The following is a 21,947-nucleotide window of genomic DNA, read 5'->3' on the forward strand; positions in this document are numbered from 1 at the left end:
CGTCAGGAAGACTATATTTTGGCATAGTGAGAGCTCACACTTTGCAGCATGCTGACCCTGAGGTTTCCCTTGAAGCAGTGACACAAATCTACTCCTAATTAGCAGCGGAAGATCTGCTGAAAGAAATGGACTTGCAGTAACCACACTGGTGTCAACAGCTGAGCCAAGGAGAAAGATCCTCCAGGCACTTGCATCCTCCCATGGTTGTTACAGAGGTAAAATATAACTCTTGGTGTTTTACTATCTACATCAAAATAAACTAGTTAGATTCACAGGAGGGACAACAAACTGGGAAAGACAGTGTTCTAAGTGACCGCTCTTTTAATAGCTATGTGAGTTGGCAGCTCTCAACAAGTGCTGCTTGCGGTTACTGAGAAAGACTGACCACATCCTGTATTCAGAAGTTGCATTACATGAATATTCAAACAGATAAGTCCAAGGGTCAAAAGTACATTTAGGTAGAATCTTGTCTTCTCAAGGCCATTGCACCTTCACAGACATTTTTCTGCCATCAGCCTGACTCAAGGCATTGACTATGTTTCTTAGGGTAAGGCCACCAGAATTCCATTGCAAAACTGTTGCCCCATTGGGCCCAACTCTCCATTAGCCTTGTACTAGGCACATTGTACAGAGCAGAAATTATGAGCACCCTGAATGTGCTGATGTTAAGAGAATTTAGGGTGTAAACAACAGTTGAAATAGGCCCTAAGCAAGAGAAAATCTCTAATGCTCTAAACGAAATAATTAAGCTCTAAGTTTCTAGTAAATTGGAGATCGTTCCAGTTGTTTCACTGTGGCAGGGAGGCAGAGTGGGGAAGAGATCTTAGACTAACAAATGAACGCAGTTTTTCCTGCAGCACCTGCTTTCCGCTTGGGAGCAGCTTGGTTATTGCAGGGTAAGTTTGCTCAGCAAACTTACCTAATTTCATGCATCTGCTGCTACATTTATTCCCAGGCAGGTGTTCAGGCCAGGTGTGGCATGGAGCTGATCTAGAGCCAGACCCATCCTGGGTCTGCATGCAGCACAGACTCTGCAATGCTTCTTTAACTACTCACAAAATGGATTTCCCGGGACTGGGTCCTGCCCAGCTGTCCATTGCTGGTTCAGACACCACTCCTAGGGGAAGCTTAAAGATAGAAGAACTTTAGGATCATCTTGTCCAGCTTCTGACATAAACACAGGCCAGAAATCCCATGCAGGAAGCCCTGACTGGAGCCCGCTTCAATGGAATTGGATAAAAAGAGAAACAGTCAGTTTTGCTCTCTCGTGCCCATATCACCAACGCTGCTCAAGGGGACTGAAAATTAAACAGAAAGAGGTTGTTTTTTTGAATGTATTTATTTCACTGATCAATTCAGGTAGTAAACATTATTAATAATAATAACAATAATCATTTAATAAAATGGATATGTTTTAAAAGGTTTCAATTTTCTTTGTTCACAATGACAAAATGTTCAAACAGAAATTTACAAAAAAATATATATTATAAGAACCCAACAGATGGACAGGAAACAAAGAGCCTAGGAATGGAGCAGGGGGTGAGGAAGTCACATGGCAGGAGCAAGCCAGCATTAAAGCACAGGGTGGGTTGTGAGGAGGAGCAGGGAACGCCATCGCAGAGCACGAAGAATAGTGGGACCCCCTCCTTCTCTGGGGGGAGGCATGCAGGGAGGCAGCAAGGACCGCACAGGCAGGACCAGCACAGCAGCGGGACATAAGGAGTCCATGCCACAGCTCCCTCCCCAGTCAGGCACAAGGTCCCAGACATGATACCAACAGCCCCAGCTGCAGCCTGGGACAGCTCTGTGGAGTGGGATGCCACCCCTGCAGTGACTCACTCAGCAAGGCAAAGCTTGGCAGAGGCGTGGGAATGTGCCTGGGGGCGCAGGGGTTGCATGTGAGGCTGTGGAGGGTTGTGTGAGGGGGAGTGTTAAATTACTTTCCTATCCACACTTCTCACTGCCAGAGCCAAATGGCCAAGCTACATTTGTTCAGGACTCTCTGCCTACTGTGCAGCTCAATGCAGCAGCACAAAACATTCCTATGTTAATAAACAGATGCCATCTTCCAGGACATAGTCTGAATCCATGGTGTCCCCCAAAGCCAACCTCTAATCCCTTTCCAGGCAGCCCCCAAACTCTGTTGCTCTGGGCAGCAAACCTCCTACACAGGGATGTGATTTCAGCAGTACCACTGCCCCTCGGTAGAAGCTGTCTCTGGCACCTCCTGTGCATTTTTTTCCCAAGTGCAACTTGAACCATCTTTGCCAGCTGGCAGCCAAAGGCTTCAGCTCTCTGTAGAGGACAGACTTGTGACTATTGACTTGATGTAGGAGCCATGTGCACTGAGCTGATGGAGACTTCCTCACCCAGAGGGACAGGGGCAGAGTCACCCTCGGCAATCCCACCTGCCTGTGACCAGAGTACCCTGCGGTCTCACCTTCACACAACCCAGGATAAAAGCCCTCAGCTCCTCCATGGCCACGCTAAAGGGTAAGGACCTCCTTTATCTTCTAGAAATGAATGTGTTTGAAAGAGGGACACCTCTACCTAGAAAGGGCTCATTCACCATAGAACATCCTCCTCACAGACAAGACTAGTGTAAGAAAAGAGAGAGGACAGGTACTGCAAGCTGTTTCCCATTATGCTAGCATGGATAAAGCTGAGAACTCAGCAGTCCTCCTGCTTCAGACAGCAGCAAACCAGCTCCAGAGAACCAGGAGGAAGCTCCTGTTTCAGGCTACTCCGCTGCTCACATAAGCACATTGCACAAAGAAAGGTTCTATTTCCTCCTTAAGCACCTTGGTCCTGCGTGTTATTGAAGCTGAGCTGAACCCTTTCCCTCTCCTAGGCTGGCACTGCCACTGTCACCCATGAACCCAACACAGGGGAGAATGAAAGAAAAAAACCAAAGCACTGTTGGACACAGCTCTTGCCCAGCTTGCACATTTCTGCAAGGGGCTTCCACCCTCGCTTTGTCCTTCCACACTACCAGGGTCTCTCCCCTGCCCCTGCAGCCCATTTTCTGGCTAAGCAGAGGCTCTGTCCAGTAAATAACTGAACCAGCCAACCCATGTACCACTTGGACAAGCTCTGATCAGGAATCTAAAGCCTCACCGGGGGAATCAGACAAACACAGCACCTAATAACAGAATAAAGGGCTTGGCTATCCCTGGCCAACACTGCTTCCTACCCAGGGAGCTCTACTGGGGAGAGCTAGAGATGGAGAAGATACAAAGGGGGAAAGGGGACAGAGGAATTGGGCCAGGAGCCAGAGGAGCAGAAGGGACCAGCCCATGGCAACACTCCCTGGATTGGAGAGAAAAGCCAATTGTCTCTCCCTCCAACAGCCCTGATTCCCTGCGAGCGCGGCAGTGTTGCTGGTGAGGCCTGCCCTGCCAGGCACATCACAACCCGGGGCTCTGCTCTGGCTGGACTGAAGTTAAAAATACTGCAGGAAGCAAGTACAGGACAGAAGCTGCTGCCTAAAGAGTGCTCTTATCTCTGCCCAGCAGATCCACCAGCCTTTCCAGCACTGAGACAGGAAAAGCCTCGGACCGGGGAGGGGGAGAAGGGCTGAGTCCCAAGGGAAGGGCAGCGGAGCAAGTGCCAAATCTGCTGTCCATGCAGTGACAATCCTGCACCTGCCAAGCTGAGCCAACATCTGCCTGGACAGGTGGCTGCAGATCTCCAGTATAAGCCTACAAAAACTGCCCCTTTCCCCAGGAGAAGCTCAGAGCCAGCAATGCACTTGTGGGACCGCAAAGCCTGGGGGTACGGCACAGCTCTGCATTTGGGGTTGGATTTCAGCCCTCAGGTTTCTACTCCCTCCAAAGCAGTCCCGGCCAAGCACTCTGGCTGCCATGGTGCTTTTCAGAGCAGACACTGGAGACACTGCAACTGGATGACCAGAGCTAAATCATGAGATACCCTCACTCGGCTACTGCAAGGCCCTGGGGTTCTTCTACCAACACCTCCAGCCTGCTGTGGGAGGAAAGCATGGCTGGGAAGGTGCTCACTCCCATAATCTTGCAGGCAACAGTCAACAACTCATGCTCTCTGCCAGAAAGACATAATTGAGAGCATTAAAAGCCATTTTCTTCTAACTGACCTCAAGAGACTCAGTCCCTTGCTGCTCAGTGTAAACATCCTGAAGTTTCTTGACAGAAAAACAAAACCAACCAATTAAATAAAAACACTTCAGAAAAACCCAAGCAGGAAACCAGGCAACCATCAGGACCCCTGAGCAGGCCAGTGCACAGAGAAACCCCCAGCGCCAGCTCTCTGTGCCAGAGCTGGCCCCAGGCTGAGGAGCCCGAGCAGCGCAGGTCACACTCACCGGAGGGTACGGCTGCCTTTACAACACTCGTGCTGGCCCCAGACAAAGGGAACGGGGAGGGGAGCACAGCACTTCAGCTGGGAGTAAACAATTACGTGCATTGACACAGATAGTCTTCAAGTTCATACACCAGAGAAACCAGGACTTTAAATACCAGAGCATTCCCAAACAACAGATTAGTACGTAGGAAAGGGAGATCTTTTTCTTTTCTATTTTTCTTTTTTAAGATGCCTTAGAGACTTCCCAGGCTATTTTCTTTAGAAAAAAATAAAAAGAAAAAAGAAAAGAAGAAAGAATAATTAATAAAAAAGAAATATACATCAGTAAACTGTTAAGTGAACAGCCTCCTCCACAATCCAGCTGACCACAAAGCCAGCATTGCTGCTAATAAATTAGAGGGTGTGGGTGCAGCTCTTGCCCACAAGTCTCTATACAACAGGAAACCTTTTCTAAATGTCCACAGCTCTTGCCAGGCCTCAGATGGTCACTGGGGAATTCCCTCTGCCCTCCGAGTACCTGCCTCTCACTGATCCTGCATCTGCTGCTGCATCTTCTGCAGCATCTCTTGCATCCGCCGTAACTGCATGAGATAGAGGAGAAATAGTCAAAAAGGGATCTGTGTGTCTTCCACATCAGCAGCCTGTGATGGTGGGAGGCAGCAGCGGGAAGCCCCAGGACAGCCTCTATGGGGCAACCTGGGAGAAACTCCTCAGGTTCCAGCTCCAACATCAAGGAGGCCCAGGCAGAAAAGGGGTCTCACCTCCTCATCCTTCATTTTGATCAGCTTCTCTGTCTCAGTGTCTGGTGTTGGGAGAGGCAGGATAGGAATCGGGCTTTCTATCCTGTTGTCCTGAGTCAGCTTGCTAGAGAGACAAAGAGGGAAGAAATGCAGTTAGTTGTGGTTCAGGCTGGCTGGCTCTAGTGTCACCGTGCGATGGCTGTCACTCACGATAGCAGACCTGTCAGCAAGACAGCATCATGCACCCAGCCAGGTGAAGGGGATGTGGGGCAATCTAGCCCAGAGGTGTGGGATGCACTTGCATACAGAATGAAACAAAAGTCAGTAAAAGTTTTCAAAATAGAAGCTTGTGGTTAGCTAACAGAGAAAACCCAAACCAGGCCTACACTGAGAGAAAATGCTTCTGACCACCTTTTGTAACTGCACTGGCAAGCTTAGCAGACACATGTACAGACAATTTATCTGGTCTCCTTTGCCTCATCTATCCATATGCCTACACATATACACAGCATCAACACAAACTATCAGCATCCCTAAGGCACCACACGCTCACCATGGTCCTTTTTTTTTTCCCAGGAAGATAAAACCAAGGGAGCACTTTAATTGCTGCAAGTCTGATAACGAAGCTGGCTCTCACAGTCAGGAAGTGGGAGACATGAGACACGACAGGCACAGCAGCATTGCAGTGAGGGCTGAGGGTGCACACAAGTGCAGGCAGGGGGCAGAGAAAAGAGGTGACTTTCTTCCAAAAGTCAGAGCTCTCCATAGGTGAGGAGGTGATGGTGGTATCCAAAGACACCTGGGCTGAAACTAGAAATTCAAGATGCCACTTGCAGTTATTCACCACTTGGAGTCACCACTGGCTTGTTATTGAGTCAATTCCAGCCCTGGAGCTTGGGATCTCCTCCCAAAACATCTCTCTAGACAAGGACCCTTATCCCATTGTGAGAAGTGGCCACGGTCTGCTTTCTGAGACTTGTTCACTGGAACTAGCCATTGTATGAGAAATGGCACCAAACTTCAGCTTTACTTAAGCCAAACAACTGCTTTTTCATCGTGTTCTTCTTTTAATAGATACATAGCCTACCTAAAGAGCAGCTGTGACACTTCTCACAGATCTCTACCATTTCACATAGTTATTTTGGGACTCCATATCCTCACTGTTGAAAAAGACAGGCTTGTCTGCTATGCAAAAGCACTGAGATACACTATGTGTGAACAGAATGTGCCAAACTGCACGTTTGCACACATGCAGGGCTGCTCCCTGGTAAAACACAGTCACTTCTGCTCTGCAACGTGGCAGCACAGAGCTACCCAGCCAGCCCAGGCAGTGAGTGAAGGGGAGGGTTTAGAGCAGATGAGTCAAGACCTACTTAAACCTACAATTTTTCACCAGTATTTCAGTCATGGAAGGGCAAATGGAAAAAATAAAAGGTTTCAAATGAGAAGCCCATGAGCATTCTTTCTTCTGTTTTCTGATAATTGTGACTAAAACCACAGAGAATCAGATGCAATGGGAAGACAATGCAGAGAAATCTCTGGAGATGTGTTAAGAGTCTTGCTAATTGCCTGAGCTCTGTTGTCTGAGAAACAGCAGCATCCCAAGCTGTCATCTGGACAGAACTGCAGAATGCCTTCCTCTTTGGCAATGCACACAGCTATCACCCACCAGAGAGAGGGTTTATCCTCGGTTTCATGAGGCTGGATATATTTCTCCCAGTGCTAGGAACAGCAATTCAAAAGAATTTCCAGGCCTATTTCCCAAGATCTGTGTGGGGAATCCTCAGACAGGAACATGGATTCTCAGAAGCATCTACACCATGGGTTCAGGCTGTAGGAGACACGCTTGGATTTGCTATTTTACTTCCCAGTGCCATTCCAAGGGCTGCAGCCCAGCATGTACCCAGCAGACACCCAGCCTCCTGATTGATGAGCCATTCTGAGAGCAACCTCAGCTCCACAGAGAGCAAGACACTCCTGCCGCCTCTGGTTAAAATAGTGGCGACCCACCTGGTCATCTGCTGGATGCACTGAGCTCGGTAGTTCTCATAGTGGACATCACAAGTGACATCCTTCAGGTCGTGCATGTGTGTCCGGATCAGCATGTTCCGCAGCTTCACAAAGTCGCAGTGTGCCTGGTTTTCCACTGTGGAAGCAACAACAGGAGAGTACCTGGATGTCACATCTCACCAGCCCTCTCCGGGGAGCCCCTTTCTCACCTCCGGGCTCCCAGGCTGAACTAAAATTTGCCACAGGTCTCCTTCCTCATCCTCCCCTTGCTCTCTCCCACCACTGCCTGAGGGTCACCCCCTGGCCCTGGCGCAAGCCTCGGTGATGCTCCATGCTTCTAGACGCTGAGGCCAGGCTGCTCAAGTCACTGTGTTCCCAGGACTTTTTCTGAGCAAGAGGATTAATTAAGCATGTACAGCAGAGCCTTGAAAGAGGATGCTGCTCCAGGGTACATGTGATGTCTTTGCTATTATCACAGTGCGTACAGCCAGTGTTGGAGGCAAACTGCTCATCTACTCAGAACTTAGAACTGATTGAAAGGCCCCCGTAGACAAAATCAGACCCTGAGGGGCAAAGCTGTGAGCTTTGGAGAGCTGAAAGAGCTGCTGTTACCACAGGGAACCAGGCTCCAGACAGCAGAGTAGGACCCTGTGGGGAAGTGCAGTGCTCAGTAGCAGTGTGCTTGCCATGGTGATCTCCATCTACCTCTCTGCAGGGCTGGGGAAAGCTAGCTGTGTCAGGCCCAGGGTTTCACAAAGTTGATCCCACTGCCAAATGCCAGCACCCTGACAGGCACAGCCCCCTCCAGAGCCAGCCAGAGGGCAGAGCCAGCAGCTGGGCAGCACAAGCAGCCGGTACCAGCCCACAGGTGCACACGCAGGCTTTGGAGATCTAAAGCTGCAACACCTTAAAGCAATGTGCCAGCATGAGAGAGTCAGCAACAGCAGCAAAAGCCATTCCAGGGTTTTTCTGCTTACGGACTTTATGAAGTTTCTCCCTTTAGAAGGGAAGAGAGAGACAAACACATTGTGCATCAGCACAGGCTCCAGCACGTACAAGAGCAGCAGCAGAGAAAGCGGGAGTACAGGAGGGTTTAAGATTCAGTTTGTCTGAGGGCCCCTTGCTCACAGTGTCAGTTCTCGGGCACTGCGCTTACCTTCCACAATGCCCCAGGGGTAGAGCCGTCCACGGACTCGCTGGCCTTTCGCCTCCACCACAGTGTTACTGCCGATGACGGCAAAGGGAGCGCTCTCCTGGAATGAGAGGCATTGCTGAGCCCAGCTCAGCCCAGGGCTGCCCTCGGATCCCTCCTCCACTGGCCAAGCTCAGGTGGAGCAGAGCAGGAGGAGGAAGGTGCTGGTAGGAAAGGCACGGGGACATCCATGTGTGTCACAGCACACCACAACCCAGTTGCAGAGAAAAGCCTAAGGCATGGGATCTGCAGGCAGCCTAATTCCCAGCCTGATCTTCTGAGCTGTCCTGAGGAAAGCTGTGTCTCTGCAGGTGCCTGCATCCCTTCTTTGAGGCGAAGCTCTACAAGGAAGCCAGAGCAGAGAGGCTGGGACACCAAGCAAGTGGGACAATGTTGAGGCAGGGATGTATAGGCTGTGCTCCTCTCTGCTCAGAATGGAGTCAAAGCCCACTGCATGTCTCTGACAGGAGAAACAAGGCCATACTGCATGCACACACAGGGCTGGCTCTGCTTGGGAGAGGGTCAGGCCTGGCCTGCTGGGGCCGCCAGCCAGGCCAGTATGATCATGTTGTCTCCCCTCACGCAACTAATGTATCACAGTGGTGCCTCATCACTCACAAAGTGCTCCTCCTTGCTGATGGCATCACTCAGAAATAGGTGCTTACAAATGCTGTACAACCCAGCCTCCATCTTAAACATACAGGCTGGGGTAGACTGAGGAAAGACTGACACTCCCTGGTGAGAGAGCAGACATGCCATGCCTTTATGCCACACTTGACTTCACAGCGGCAGCAAGGACAGCAACACCTTCTCCAGGCCATCTACCATGTGAGCCAACGTAGGCTGTCCCCTGTGTATCAGTAGTACAGGCCTTTGGCACATACAGGGCAGCTCTGGCTCCTGGAGCAACTGCCAAATCCATGAGCCTGACTTGCCAGTCCCCTGCAGGTTCCTCACCTTCAGCTCTCTGTCCTGCTGCTTGAACTCCTCATCTTCATCAGAGTCACACTCAGGAAACTGGTACACTTTAATGCCAAATTTGTCAATCTCTTCCCGGATCTGTGTCCAGGCAAGACAAAAATAAAACAATGCAACACTGAACAATACAGAAACGCTGGGTTTATTCCCTGTTTGTGCTACATGGGTTTGCTATAGCCTATGGACAGTGAAAGGATTTGACGTTTCTTCTAGAGCAGGCCTCTCTGCAGACAACACCGCCCTGCTCACAGTAGAGCACTGCTGCAATTATATCTGCAGATACTATGGAGATATATATATATACATACACATGCTATATACCTATATATATATTTTTTAAACATATATATCCCCTCCCTCCCCAGCCCAACCCTGCCAGCACATCAGGGATACCTCTGTACAGAAAGAGCATCTCACCCTCTCTTTTAGCTTCCGGATCTCAGAGGGGATCAGGCAGTCAGCTTTGGCAATCAGGGGCACAATGTTGACCTTCTCATGCAGAGCCTTCATGAACTCAACATCCACAGGCCTCAGCCTGCAGCAGGGACATGGAGGGACATGGTTAGCAAGGACAGACTGGGCAGCTCCCCCACCCATCCAGCACGAAGGGAAAAGGACAGCACTGTCACAAGAGCCTGGGGCAGCACTGGGACAGCCCTCAGCTGGGGCTGTATCTTCAGGAAACCTGTCTCAGATTTTAGCTGCTGAATGCATCACACAGGCACAGGGTATTCGCTCCCTCCGGCTGCCCCGTGCTGCAGGCAGACAACACGATCCCCCAGCTGCTCCAGGTGAGGCTGGCACATGAGCCAGCAAGGGGCATAGACTGAGGACAGCTTAAAACTCCCTTTCCTACCCATCAGTCAGGCTTAGCTAGATATGAAGATATAAATCTATGTGGCATTATTCTTCCTGATTTCCAAAACAGGCTGCTGGCCTGAGGGAGAACAGCTCTGCCCTATCACAGACAGTCTGTCACACCAGAGAGGGAGGTGGTGTGATGCTCAGCTGAGGGAGAGCATCCAGACAGAACTTCTCCTGTGCCAACAGCCCTGCCAATGTACAAGCTGCTACAGGGCAATCCTGGGGCACAAGGGTCTTCCTCTGGACTGAGTCATGCCCTGGCCCCAGAGCAGGGACTCTCACCCATGTCCGAAGGGCGAGATGAAGTAGAGGCAGCAATGCACTCGGTTGTCCTGGATGTTCTTACGGTTCAGGCCACTCTCATCACGAAAATACTGCTCAAACTGCTGGTCAATGTAGTCAGTGATGGGCTTCCAGCTGGGAATGGTAATTCAATCAAAACAAAATCATGTGTTTAACAGGTCAGTGTCTCCTAGGAACTATGAAGCAGCGTCATCCCGTTCCCGCTGCCAGACCCCTTTCCTGTGAAGCACCCACAGAAAACAGATGTGGCCAAGGACTGGGAAGAAGGCAGCTGTGGCCTGCTCACCACTCAGTGTTGTTAACAGCATCTCCAAAGCCTGGTGTGTCCACTATGGTCAGCTTTAGCTTGACACCCTTCTCCTCAATGTCCACCGTATGCTTCACGATCTCCACGGTCTGGCTGATTCTCTCTTTGAACAAGAATACGTGAGTTAAAGCCAGGCAGTAAAGCTTGGGATCCCTGCTCACACCCATCACAAGCTGGCTCCCTCCTTATCACTGAGCACAGGGAGTAACATGGGTTTCAAAAAACCCTGATTATCCTCTAAGAAGCCTCAAGGCAAGTGGTACTGTGGGAGGACATCAGCAGGCAGACAGACCCAAGAAGATACACAAACCTCTGAAGTGCTTGTAGCCCTGAACATTTTCTCCAGTCATTTGGTAAGAGAAATCCCCACCACCCAAGAGCAAAAGACAAATCTCAACATCTCAACCCAACAAGACAAGCATTGCTCTGCAGCCTCATCTTCCCTTCATAGGACAGAAGAGCCCCACAGCCAAACCCTTCTTGCTCAAATACTAGCACCTCTGCAGCCAGCAAAGGAGAGCAGAGCAACAAACAGGGCTGGAACATGGCCAAGCTCGTAGCTGCTGCTGAAGCAAGGAACCAAAGTACTAGTCCCTGGGACAGTCTAGATCCACAGGCACAAGAACTGTTCACCCCTCTTTATACCCAACTTACCCTCTGCATTGAGGAGCTTTCTGTCTTTGTAGAGGTCTGTCAGGAACAGGCTATTCACCAGCGTGGATTTGCCCAGACCCGACTCTCCTGATTGACAGAGTGCAAAGGGGAGGAGGAAAAAGCAAGCAACATGACCCACTAATTGACTTACAAATGAAACTCCGAACAAGGCTTTGAATCCTGAGTCAGAGGAAATGAGAGAGATGAGCTGTCAGATGCTGTTTATGGGCATCACATTCTTCCAGCAGTGGGAGGACTTTTGCTGTAAGATGTCTCAATCCTTATACAAATGTGATCTCTCGGATCCTCCACCCTCCCTCCCCTTTCTTTCCCTGGGTCCCCGGCTGGCCCTGCCTTCACCATGCAGACCAGCTGCTCTGTTGGAGGAGAAGCTACACTTGGTGCTGGCTCGAGAGGGCTATGAGTGGTCAGGGACAGCCCGTTCCTCCTGAGGGAACTGCCTGACTTAAGGGAAGTGAGGAGAGCTGGTCCCCTCCACCCACCCACCATGTGGCCCAGCCACCTCCATCCACGGGCAGTCTCACCTGCGACCATCAGGGTGAAGTCGAAACCCTTCTTGACGGATTTCCGGTGGACCTGGTTGGGCAGAGTGGCAAAGCCCACGTACTGCTTCTCATGGTCCTGCGGGGCAGAGGCGGACGGGAGCAGGTCAGGGTGTGCCACCCCTCCTGCTCCAGCCCCACACAGTGACACGGAGTTGGACTCAAAAAGCCCCTGAGGCAGAGCCAGGGGGTGGAGGAGAGGCTGGTCCCTGCCCTGGCAGTGCTGTAGGGCAGGGCACACAGTTCCTCAAGGCTCAGGGACTTCTGCCCTTCCCACAGGTGGGCACGGAGGCCACGTCCTCCCAGCCACAGCTCTGCTCAGCTGCTCCCACCAGCCTCCCAGCATGGAGAGCACAAGGGAAAAGGCACATCCCACCATTCCCACCAGAGAGCACATCTGGGGCTGCTGCTGATACACAACCTTCCTCACTCTGCTTCTCCTGCACAGTTGCAGGGTCCCTTCACAGCAGAGTCACCGAATGTCACCTGTCCCCGGGTCTTTCAGACTGATTTCTGCATCCCTCACTCCAGAGGCACATGTGGTACGTGATGGACAGCTCTCTGTAATCAGCGCCCCTGGGTTTAAGGTGTCCTGAGCCATGTCTAGAGGAAGGCATGGTGGCTTGGCTTCTGTTTGACCTCAGACAGGATTATTTCCTGCTGTGTCACAGCCACTCCTGGCTAAGTAAGAGGAAATCCTGAGTAATCTCTAGTGTTATTCTGAAGAGACAGAAGTTCAAGGAGCACGGGAAGCAGGAAGATGCAAAAGTATTGAGAACACAGGTGAGATGCTTTTGGTGAGGGTTTATATATGGTATTGCTGGATGCTTGTGCAGGGTACATCCCAAAAGGCGAACATGGTTCATAACTGTGTGCCACACAGCCCAATCGCTCCATCCACCCACCCACTGAGCACCCCGGGCCTTCACAGCCCGCATCGCCTCCCCAGGCCCCATCGCAGAGGGAGTGTGGGCATGGACCCTGGTAAACAACTCCCTTCTCACATACTTTTCAAGCTAGACCCAAGGGGAAGCAGCCGTTCACAAATGCTTGAGCTAGAGACATCATAAGACTCCTCTTTTCAACATTACTTAAAATAAACACACCCCTGGGATTCACATCACAGGCAAATCCACAGAGGCAGGAGTTTGTCAAAACCGGCCCCAGCTCCCATCCAGCCACAGATGCCTTCAAGTATACGGCTGTCCTCACCCCACAGCTCTCTGGCACTGATTCTCCAGGCACAGCACAGAAGACCTGTGTTCCTAACTTTAACCATCTCCATTCCCGGGGCACACGCTCAAAGAAACAGAAATTACAGTTCAGTGTGTCAAGCTTAGGGCAACGCTGACTTGCACCTATTTCCACACTGCAGGTGGGCAATGCAGCTCCTGAGCAGCCTCTGGCTACGTGTCCACCCATGTGAGCATCTTTGGGCATCCTCAGCCACAGTGCAAGGACCAGTGTTGCTCAGCGAGGGGCACAAATATACAACATCCTTCCCCTTGCGCTTCTCATACAGCCAAGCTGTGGGGCAGAGCAGGAAAAGACCCGCCTGGATCTTCACCAGACTTTGGAAAGACAACGAGCACCTGCTCTCTCAGGTGACTTGATATGTGAAATAGTACCAGTAATGCGCTAATAAAACTATACGTGAGGCTCAGGGCGTGTTTCTCTTATTTCCTTTGGTTTTTTAACCTAGATGGCTAAGGGCTGAAAATGAAGACACTGGGGAACTGAGCTCTGGTGCAACTCCACTTAATTCAGCCAGGTGTAACTGGCTGAACCTGATCTCTCATTTCTGTTCAGCCCAACCAAGAAACCTCTGATACCTTTGGTTACCTCTGCATAGCTCAGTGGAATCATGACATTTGAAATGAGCGATTCCCAGCTGGCGCAGGACACTGCCCTTTACCAGAGAATCATGGGGTCATTTCCCTTGCACTAAGGGAGGTCAGAGGTGAGCGCGATACCAAGAGCAGAGCTTCCCTTGCAGTGGGAGGCAGCCAAACGCACAAGGGGAAAAGCTCTGTCCCCAGCCATGCCTCCCTCCAACCAGCCACAGATGCTATCTGCATAGCAACTATGTATGGGATGGAGGGTGTTGAAGAGGGTGTAGAGGGCTGCAAGGGCTACTGAGGGACGCAGGTGGCTTTCTGGGTTGTGAAAAGCTAAAAATCCATTAATTAGATGAGAGACTTGGACCGAGGGAATTCCTGGAGGCATCACAGCCCCCTCCTACATGCTCCTGACCCTTGTGAGCCAGCTCCCATCGAGCTGACACAGGCTGGGACAGCCAGTCGCTGCACTTTGCTTCCCTGGCCAGCCCCAGCTGTCAGGAACGGGCCCCCAGCAGCAGAGCCAGTGGCACTCTGGCGCGAGGAGCCCCTCTCCCCATCACCTTCTCCACATGATGCCTTTGCTGCCCCCGGTGTCCCACTCGCATGTGCCTGGGAATGCACCCAACGCACCGCAGCAGAGGCCACCAACAGACGTGGCCGATCTTTGGGGCCCCATTACGAGCCAAAGCACCCCATGCCAAGCAAAACATGTCTGACTTCTCCCTCAGCACACGCTCGCTGGGTCACTGGACATCACAGCAACACGCCACTACCTCACATCCTTCACCACCCAGCGAGGTGGCCAAGGGCCCCTGGCAGGCAGTGCTCTCCCTGGGAGTTCAAGCCAAGGAACAAAGTACTGGTGGGTTCAAGTCCTGTTCCTGTTGGAGGCAGAAGCATTTGGGATCTGTTGCACAGGAGAGAAGCCATCCCCAGTACCGAGGTGTCCACAGGGCTGCCCGCACCTCCAAGGCAGGGTACACAGCACGGCCTTCATCATTCCTGCCATCCCTGACTCCCTCCTCACCTGTCTGGTGGACACGATGTTTAAACCAATACAGACCCTGAGTGAATTCACCATTCAGCCTGAGGATAAATGAAGCCTTGCTGGGTATATTCCAGAGGGCTAAAATCAAGCACCATGGGACCACGGAAAATTTGAAGAATAGCCTCTACCCCAGATCTGGAGCAAACCCCAGAAATTCTGGAGCTTCTGCTGGGATCCTGGTGTCTCCAGTTCTTTGGGGGGACCCTCTTGGTGTTGCTGCCTCCAGCACAAGCCGCCCAGCTCCCTCCAGCCGCTCCCCTCTGGCCAGGCACAGCCGCCACATCTGCGTCCGCACGAACAAGCACAGCCCAGCCCCAGAGGAGAAGCAGACCCTTTGCTTCCTTTCATTGCCAGGAAGCTGCATAAATTCATAACGCGAACAGCCCCTGGGGCATCTCCCATGTACATCTGTTTCCTCAGGCCTGGTGCTGAGCATGGGAGTCTCAGCAAAACCACTAGCCCACCAGCATCTGCTGCAGCAGAAAGACAACAGACTAGCAATGGACAGTGTTAACATGATAACACAAACCAGACTGCGTTTGAGCACATACGCAGCTCTAACTCCTGCCCTGAGCACCCCCAAGCACACTCACGCCATTTAGTCAGGGAATCCCTGCATCAAATAACCGAACAAAAATATGTCGCGCATCTCCCAGCTGTCCATCGCGCCCCTTGGCTCTGCTCCCGCGGGGGCTGCTCCCCTCCTTCTGCCCCCACCATCTCTCCCTTACCAGCGTCTTTCCACTCCTCTGCTCCTCAGAGGTCTCATCTTGTGCTGCACACGTCTGCTCGGGCACCATCCTCCCCCTCCTGTCCCTGCTGCTCCCCGGCTTGCACTGTGCTATAAATACATCCCCGTACCTTCAGCTTGGCCGGGTGGCTTCGCTGTGCCTGCGTTCGGGGAGAAAGCAGCCGCTCCACTAACCGCTCCTGAATAATGATTGAATCCATAACCGCGACCGGCAGGACGGACAGCCACCGCGGGCCAAGAAAAAAAAACCCAACCCATGTGTTCCCTCCCAGCCTTCGCTAAATCCATGCGGCAGCCCCCCCGCCTACGCATGCACACACACGCAGGGCTGGCTCAGCTCGCCTCGGCAGCCCGGCAAGGCAAGCAGAGAGGTGAGGAGAGGGGAGAGGCGATGGCTCCCACGGCAGCTGCCCGGGATTTCCTGCCTGCACCCGTGCCGCGGGAGGAGCCTGCTGGCAAGGACAGGACAAAAGCCACCGTGGGCCAGGGGACACGTCTCTTGTCTCTCACTCTGCCAGCATCCCGCGGAGAGGCTGCGCACGTACCGGATGCTGTCCCAGCCATGAGTCTGACTCCTTTTGTCAGATGGGCTTATTCAGCTGGAGGGTTTCTTAGACATCCTGACTAATGCAGCCAAGACAAAGGTTTGCTGCAAAGAAACCTGCTCTCAGCAAAAATGTGCTGCTTCTGGTTGTGCGAAGGTCTAAAAGGTCTGAAAAACACCCCAAAAGCTGAGTCCAAACTTAAGCCCCAGATCCTAGCCCTGGTTGACGTGGATCTGCCTCCACGTGGTGCAGGTCCATCTGTTGTCTAGTCCAGGCGATATTGCAGCCTCATCTCTGAATCCAATTGGAATAGCAGCTGATGTATTCTGGACCAGCTTTGAAGACATTTCAAAATAAATAAGTATACGTGTATTTGTTAAGCACAAATATCCAGCCCAGCAACAACCTAGCATGCATGGAAAAATTTAAATCTCAAGTTTGGATTCTGAACCTACACATAAGACCTGCTTTCCAGCTTTTCTGTGCTACCATAGAAACTGAACAGGAATTTGTCTGAAACAGACAAAAGCTGATAATCATATGATTCCAGAAACTGGGGAGTTAATATCACACCACCTATAATAAAGTCACAAGAGATGGCAATACTGGTGGTGCTGGAGGAACCTGCCACTTGCCACACAGGTTCCTGAGCAGCTTTCTGCTCACAAACAGGGAAGGACGCAGACTGCAGCCACACTCCCACCTCGCTCCCAGCCAGAGCTGCTGCTGCTGCTTCTCTGGGAACCACAGGTCTCTGGCAGCGGCTCCAGAGAGCACCTGATCCACAGGGTCTGCCCTGGTCACCTCAGGCCACCACCCAGGACCTCCACCATGCACCTCAAGCATGGCTGACACCAGGTTCTGCTATAAGGTACCAAGTTACTGCAAGGGCTCCAGTGGCCTGAAGTCTAAGGGCAGCTGTGAGACTGGAAAGATCTTAGAAACACACCACATGCTGATAAAAAAGGAAAGAAGAAGGAAAAAGAAGAACAGTGTTTTACCTATGCTGCCATCCTGCAGGCTCAGGGAAGGCGATCTCAGAAGTTGCAAGCACAAGGTCCTAAAGGCTGAGAAAAATAAATGGAGGAGAGCTGGGAAACAATCCCAGAGCAGGAAAACTCCTGCCATACAGCAGCTGCCATATCACATGCACGAAGCCTTTTTCCAAACCACCCTGCTCTGCCGGCAGCATCCTTAAATTACACCTGCTGGGTTTTGCTCCCAATCGTCTCTGTCTGTAACAGTCAAGCAGAGGGCCTGGACTGAGATCCAGGTGTGACAAGAATTGGCACCCCTCAGAACACATCCCTGTTTGGCAGCTCTGCCCCTCCTTTGCAGTGTTGCTCCATTCCTCAGGGAGACGATAATCCTATAACATCCTCCTAGCCCACCAGCAGGTCAAGCCATGCTCATGACACTGGTTTTTTCTCTGAGATTCACAATACCTAATCCCTGCTTTCCTCACTGGAGGACTCCACCACTGTGGTCTGCGGGTTGTGCATGACCAAGGAGCAATGAAGGTACCACACTGTCTGCACTGGGCAGCCCAAAGATGCATCCAAACTTACTTGGGATAACACAGAGGTTTCACCAGTCCTTCCACACCACAAACCACAATCGCTGCAAGCAAATCCTGTCCAACCTCCATGAATTCTCATGGCTTGGTAAATCCTTGACTGGGGACCACAGGCCACATGGCCACCAACCACAAGCATCCTCCATGGGTACATGGAGACATGCTGTGTCCCCACAAGCCCACTGTACCAAATCAGAGCATTCTTCTGAGCTGGGATCACGGATGAAGTCAACAATGATTTGGTTGCAACAAAACCACAATGTTGTTCATGGCCCCAAGAGCAGTGCTGACAGCGCAGAGAGGAACAAGGAGCCACTGTCTCCTGAGTGCCTTGAGCTCTCACACATCACACTTGCTCTCAGGACCGGCAGTCAGGGAGGAACTCCAGTCAGGAGGCCATGCCTGGGAATGCAGAGAGTAGTTTAGGAAAAGAAACTCAGAAGGGTAGGTCTTGGCTACAGAGAGCATCTTAAGACTGCCTGGACAACTCTATAGCTTTCAAAATATTGAAGGAGGGTCAACTGGTCCCATACTTCGCTACCTCTGCCTCTCCTACAGATGCTCATCTTGGCTCCTCTCCTATCCAGAGTCACCAAACCAGAAATGACAGGCCACGGAGAGGACACATTTGTGTCCATCAGATGTGCCACATGACCCACCCAGAGCCATTGGCTCAGGTTCATCTGTGTGCAAACTTTCCAAAGACAGCCAAGCCAACCTTATTTTGCCCCTGTCCTTCCTGATTGTCCCCCTCCCTTTCCACGTAGCCCATGGAAATGCCTACTGTAAACCCCAGCCTGTACGGCACTCTTGAAAGAGGAAAAAACAGCACACAGGACATCTCACATCTGGTGTGCAGCAGAGCAATGAGCGTCTTTGCCCTTTCAAGACCTAGAATAAAACTGAAGTGTTTTCTTCCCCTGGCTTGTGAGCCACGCGTAGCTCTAACCTCCTCTCCAGGCAGGTGGCAGCAGCAGCTCAGGGGTGAAGCTGGCAGCAGAATCCAGAGCTCTGACTGTCAGAGAGGAGCTGCTTGGTCCCAACCTGCTGATTGAATAATCAATGCCCACTGTCTGGCACAGCGCGGTCCCTCCGTGTCAAGCACTTGCTTACTAACAATGGAGCCATGGCAGAGCCAAACTGCACGCCCATCCTTCTGCAATGTCCCTCTCCTTTGGCTTGTAAAAGCCAGTGTGGGGCGAGCACAGCCTCAAGGGCTGCTCCTGGCAGCAACGCAGCACGTGTGGGAAGAGCTGTGGCTGTGCGCTAGCAGTGATGGAGCAATGTCCTACTTCTTTTGTTAGAGGGAATTTCTAGCCTGCAGCACTGAAGATGGACTCTGGAAAGAGGAGAGAAAACACATTATTTCAGGTATTTGGATGTAAACTCACAGAACGTGAAATTCAGCACTGGGCAGCTGGCTGGAGCGTAGAAATGCTCCTCAAGAGCAGCCCATCAGCCTTGTAAGAGCAGGCGGGGGAGAACCCCCATGCTGCACTCCACACCGCCAGCCCAGGGAACAAAGAACAAGGAGCCAGGATTCATCAACAGCACTAGCTGAAGGCAGACACAGGGCTGTGCTATTGCACAGTCATCAGATGTGGAAGTGATACACCTATTTAAGAAAAACAGAGAGTGCTCAGGACGTGGCAGGAAAAATCTTCAGTCTGGTCCTGACAGACACTCCTGAGCAGCACAGTCAGGGAATAGGGTCCTGTCAGGGAGGCACCCGGCCGGCGTGGCCTGCACAGAGGGTGGGGAAACTTGGCACATCCATGCCTCAGCAAGGTCAGTACACTCACATCATGACAACATTTATGTTTTTTCCTCTGAAGTGGACAAAGCTATTTTTGGAATTCCCCATAGAAGGGAAATTCGGTTCCCGGCTGTTTTCTACCAGGACAGGAGGAGCAGTTCCAGAGGTGCTTGTTCAAGTCAAACAGGAGCAGCAGCAGGCAATAAACCTGGCACGGGGCAGGAGGCCCGGTCCCAGCTTGGACCAGGGCAACAGAGGCTGAGGAGCCGCCGGTGCCTTCCCTGTGGGTGTGCAGCTGGGAACCTCCACAGCTCAGTTCCCCCCTTCCCCTCCTGCTGCCTCCGCTCCCACTGCATGGGAAGTCGGCGTTGACTCTGGACAGGTGAATCTCATGGGTGTCACAAGGTTTGGACTCTGCTGCTCTATCACCAGGAGAGCTACACATTCACCCTGAGGCTCCTGCTGACCTGACTCAAGAGAATACGCCTTGCTAAATTCTCATGATTAATTTAACCTTGAACTGTTACACAAGGCTCTAGGTAAGTGGTTACTGTGAGCATCAGAGCCCTGACACTTCAGTCAGGCTTCATCCTTTGATACTCGGAGAAAAGCAAGAAACCATGCCAGCACTGCAGGAATCCCGAAGCACAGGATTAATCTCCTGTACCTACAGTGCCACGAGCACAATCAGCACAGCAACCAGATGTCTTGCCTTTTCTTTTACCTACCCCACAGGTCAAGTTTTAATTTCCGCTCAAGGATCACTGCTGCTTTGCCACATAATCCGTCCAGAAATCAATCAAATTCCATTTTGAAGGTATTTGTGTCCCCTGCTTCCACGTGAAGTGCCTCACGCTTCTCAAGAGGCACCATGTGACTCGCCCGATGCCTCCACTTCCAGCTCTGAAAAAGGATCAACAGCCATAAATTGCCTCCCACTTGTTTAAACTCGTGACTGTCTCTGGAGCAAGTTCACAGCTCTTGTCACACCCAGCTCCTCTGCCTATCATTTAGGATAATCTGCAAAACGTAACAAATAGGGCAGATGTAGAACTGGCTGGAACTTTTCCATTAAATGCTTGGCTGCTCTCCTCTCGGCAGATGTACAGGAGGAGCCACTTCCAGCCAGACCTTCTCAGTGCGGTACCGACAAGTTCCACGCGAGGGAGAAGCTGTCCCGCAGAAGAGCAGGGCCTGTGGGGGACAGGGCTCAGCTCTGAACGGGGAGCTCCCACCCCAGCTCCCCCTGAGCAGGGACAGACAGAAATAAATTTGCAGATCAAACATGCAACTCTCATTGCTTCCGCCGCACGTAGGGTCATAGACACTAGCATCTCTAACTGCAAACGTGTTCACAACATTAGTGAACAAGAGGTTTCCAAATTTAGCCTGTTTGGGAGAAACCAGGTGGTGCAGGAAGGGCTGCAGCAGTCTCTCAGCACAACTGCTACTCATCTATCCCTCTGCTTCATCCTCCAGTTCTGCAGCACAAATCAGACAAATAGATTCCCTCCCTGTCATCTCAAAGCCACAGCTGGGAAAAGCAGAGAGAGGCAGAGTAGAGCCCTGCCAGCCCCAGGAAGCCGGGAACAGGAACGCTTCGGAGACAAACAGGTACGCATTGCTCCATGGCACGGAAGTTGGCTGGACTGGAAGCTGTCTGGATGCAGAGGGTGGAAAATAATGGAGATTTAACCTCAGAAATGGAAGGGCACTGCTTCTCCAGCTTTCAGGTTCTCCATCCAAATGACAGGAGCATCAGCAGTTTTGGAAGCTATTGATGCACATTAACTTACATGAACAGCAAAAGGCTGGGGACAGGATCCTACAGAAGGTCCACTTTAAAGTTATAGGTAGTGGTCCCAATCCTGCGATCCTTACTCACCGAGTAGTCCCATGAAATAGAGACGACTGCTCACGTGAGTAAGGGATGCAGGATCAGGCCTGTCTACCAAAGAAGCTGGATCCTGACCTGAAGAGGACACCATGGCCTCTGAGCAGCCTGAGACACTCATGCCTGGTCCAGCGGGGCTAATCCAAGGGCATCACCGGGGAAGACAGTCCAGGCTGGGGCACCACACCTGCAAACAGCGCACCAAGCAGGGACCACGGAGAGCAAGGCAGTGAACAAGTAAGGCTGGAAAAGGGATGCTCTACCCAAGCAGGGATGCTCCTCGTTCATCCCCAGTACACCCATCTCATGGATAGTCTGAGCTGTGCAAGGAGGTTTTTCTTAACCCTGCTGTCTGCCCAGCAGGCTCCTGAAAACAATAGTGGGAGAACATGAGCCAACTGTCTTGGGGTAGCTCCCAACCTCTGTTTGGGTCTCTCAGCTACAATTAACATAACTTTAGGAGTAGCTGATGCCCACAAGAGAGGAGAATGAGCCCACTCTTAGCTCACTAGACCATTTTTAATTCCATTAGCTAAGGAGAAAAAAAGGCAGCTCTCTAAAGCAACCTTCAGCCCTGGGAGGCATGC

At 51.6% G+C, this 21,947-nt stretch overlaps 1 protein-coding gene across 3 annotated transcripts in view; it reads right to left on the reverse strand.

The window, feature by feature from the left end:
* Positions 1–1,432: 1,432 nt before the first annotated feature.
* The window catches only part of SEPTIN5 (septin 5), a 42,933-nt gene continuing 22,418 nt past the window's right edge, over positions 1,433–21,947 (reverse strand). The window contains exons 2-12 of one of the 3 annotated variants that reach the window (XM_065646559.1): positions 11,932–12,028; positions 11,387–11,473; positions 10,712–10,835; positions 10,405–10,539; positions 9,676–9,793; positions 9,238–9,339; positions 8,245–8,341; positions 7,089–7,224; positions 5,100–5,202; positions 4,856–4,919; positions 1,433–4,594 (exon numbers count right to left, since the gene is read on the reverse strand). In XM_065646559.1, coding sequence (XP_065502631.1) covers positions 4,863–4,919; positions 5,100–5,202; positions 7,089–7,224; positions 8,245–8,341; positions 9,238–9,339; positions 9,676–9,793; positions 10,405–10,539; positions 10,712–10,835; positions 11,387–11,473; positions 11,932–11,941 — 969 coding nt within the window. In that variant the 5' untranslated portion in view covers positions 11,942–12,028 and the 3' untranslated portion in view covers positions 1,433–4,594; positions 4,856–4,862. Of the gene's footprint in view, positions 4,920–5,099; positions 5,203–7,088; positions 7,225–8,244; positions 8,342–9,237; positions 9,340–9,675; positions 9,794–10,404; positions 10,540–10,711; positions 10,836–11,386; positions 11,474–11,931; positions 12,029–21,947 lie in introns of all 3 variants that reach the window. The other 2 variants (XM_065646558.1, XM_065646560.1) reach the window with 2 other exon arrangements.

Source organism: Caloenas nicobarica, chromosome 16 (assembly GCF_036013445.1).
Source record: "Caloenas nicobarica isolate bCalNic1 chromosome 16, bCalNic1.hap1, whole genome shotgun sequence".
NCBI classification, from domain to species: Eukaryota; Metazoa; Chordata; class Aves; order Columbiformes; family Columbidae; genus Caloenas; species Caloenas nicobarica.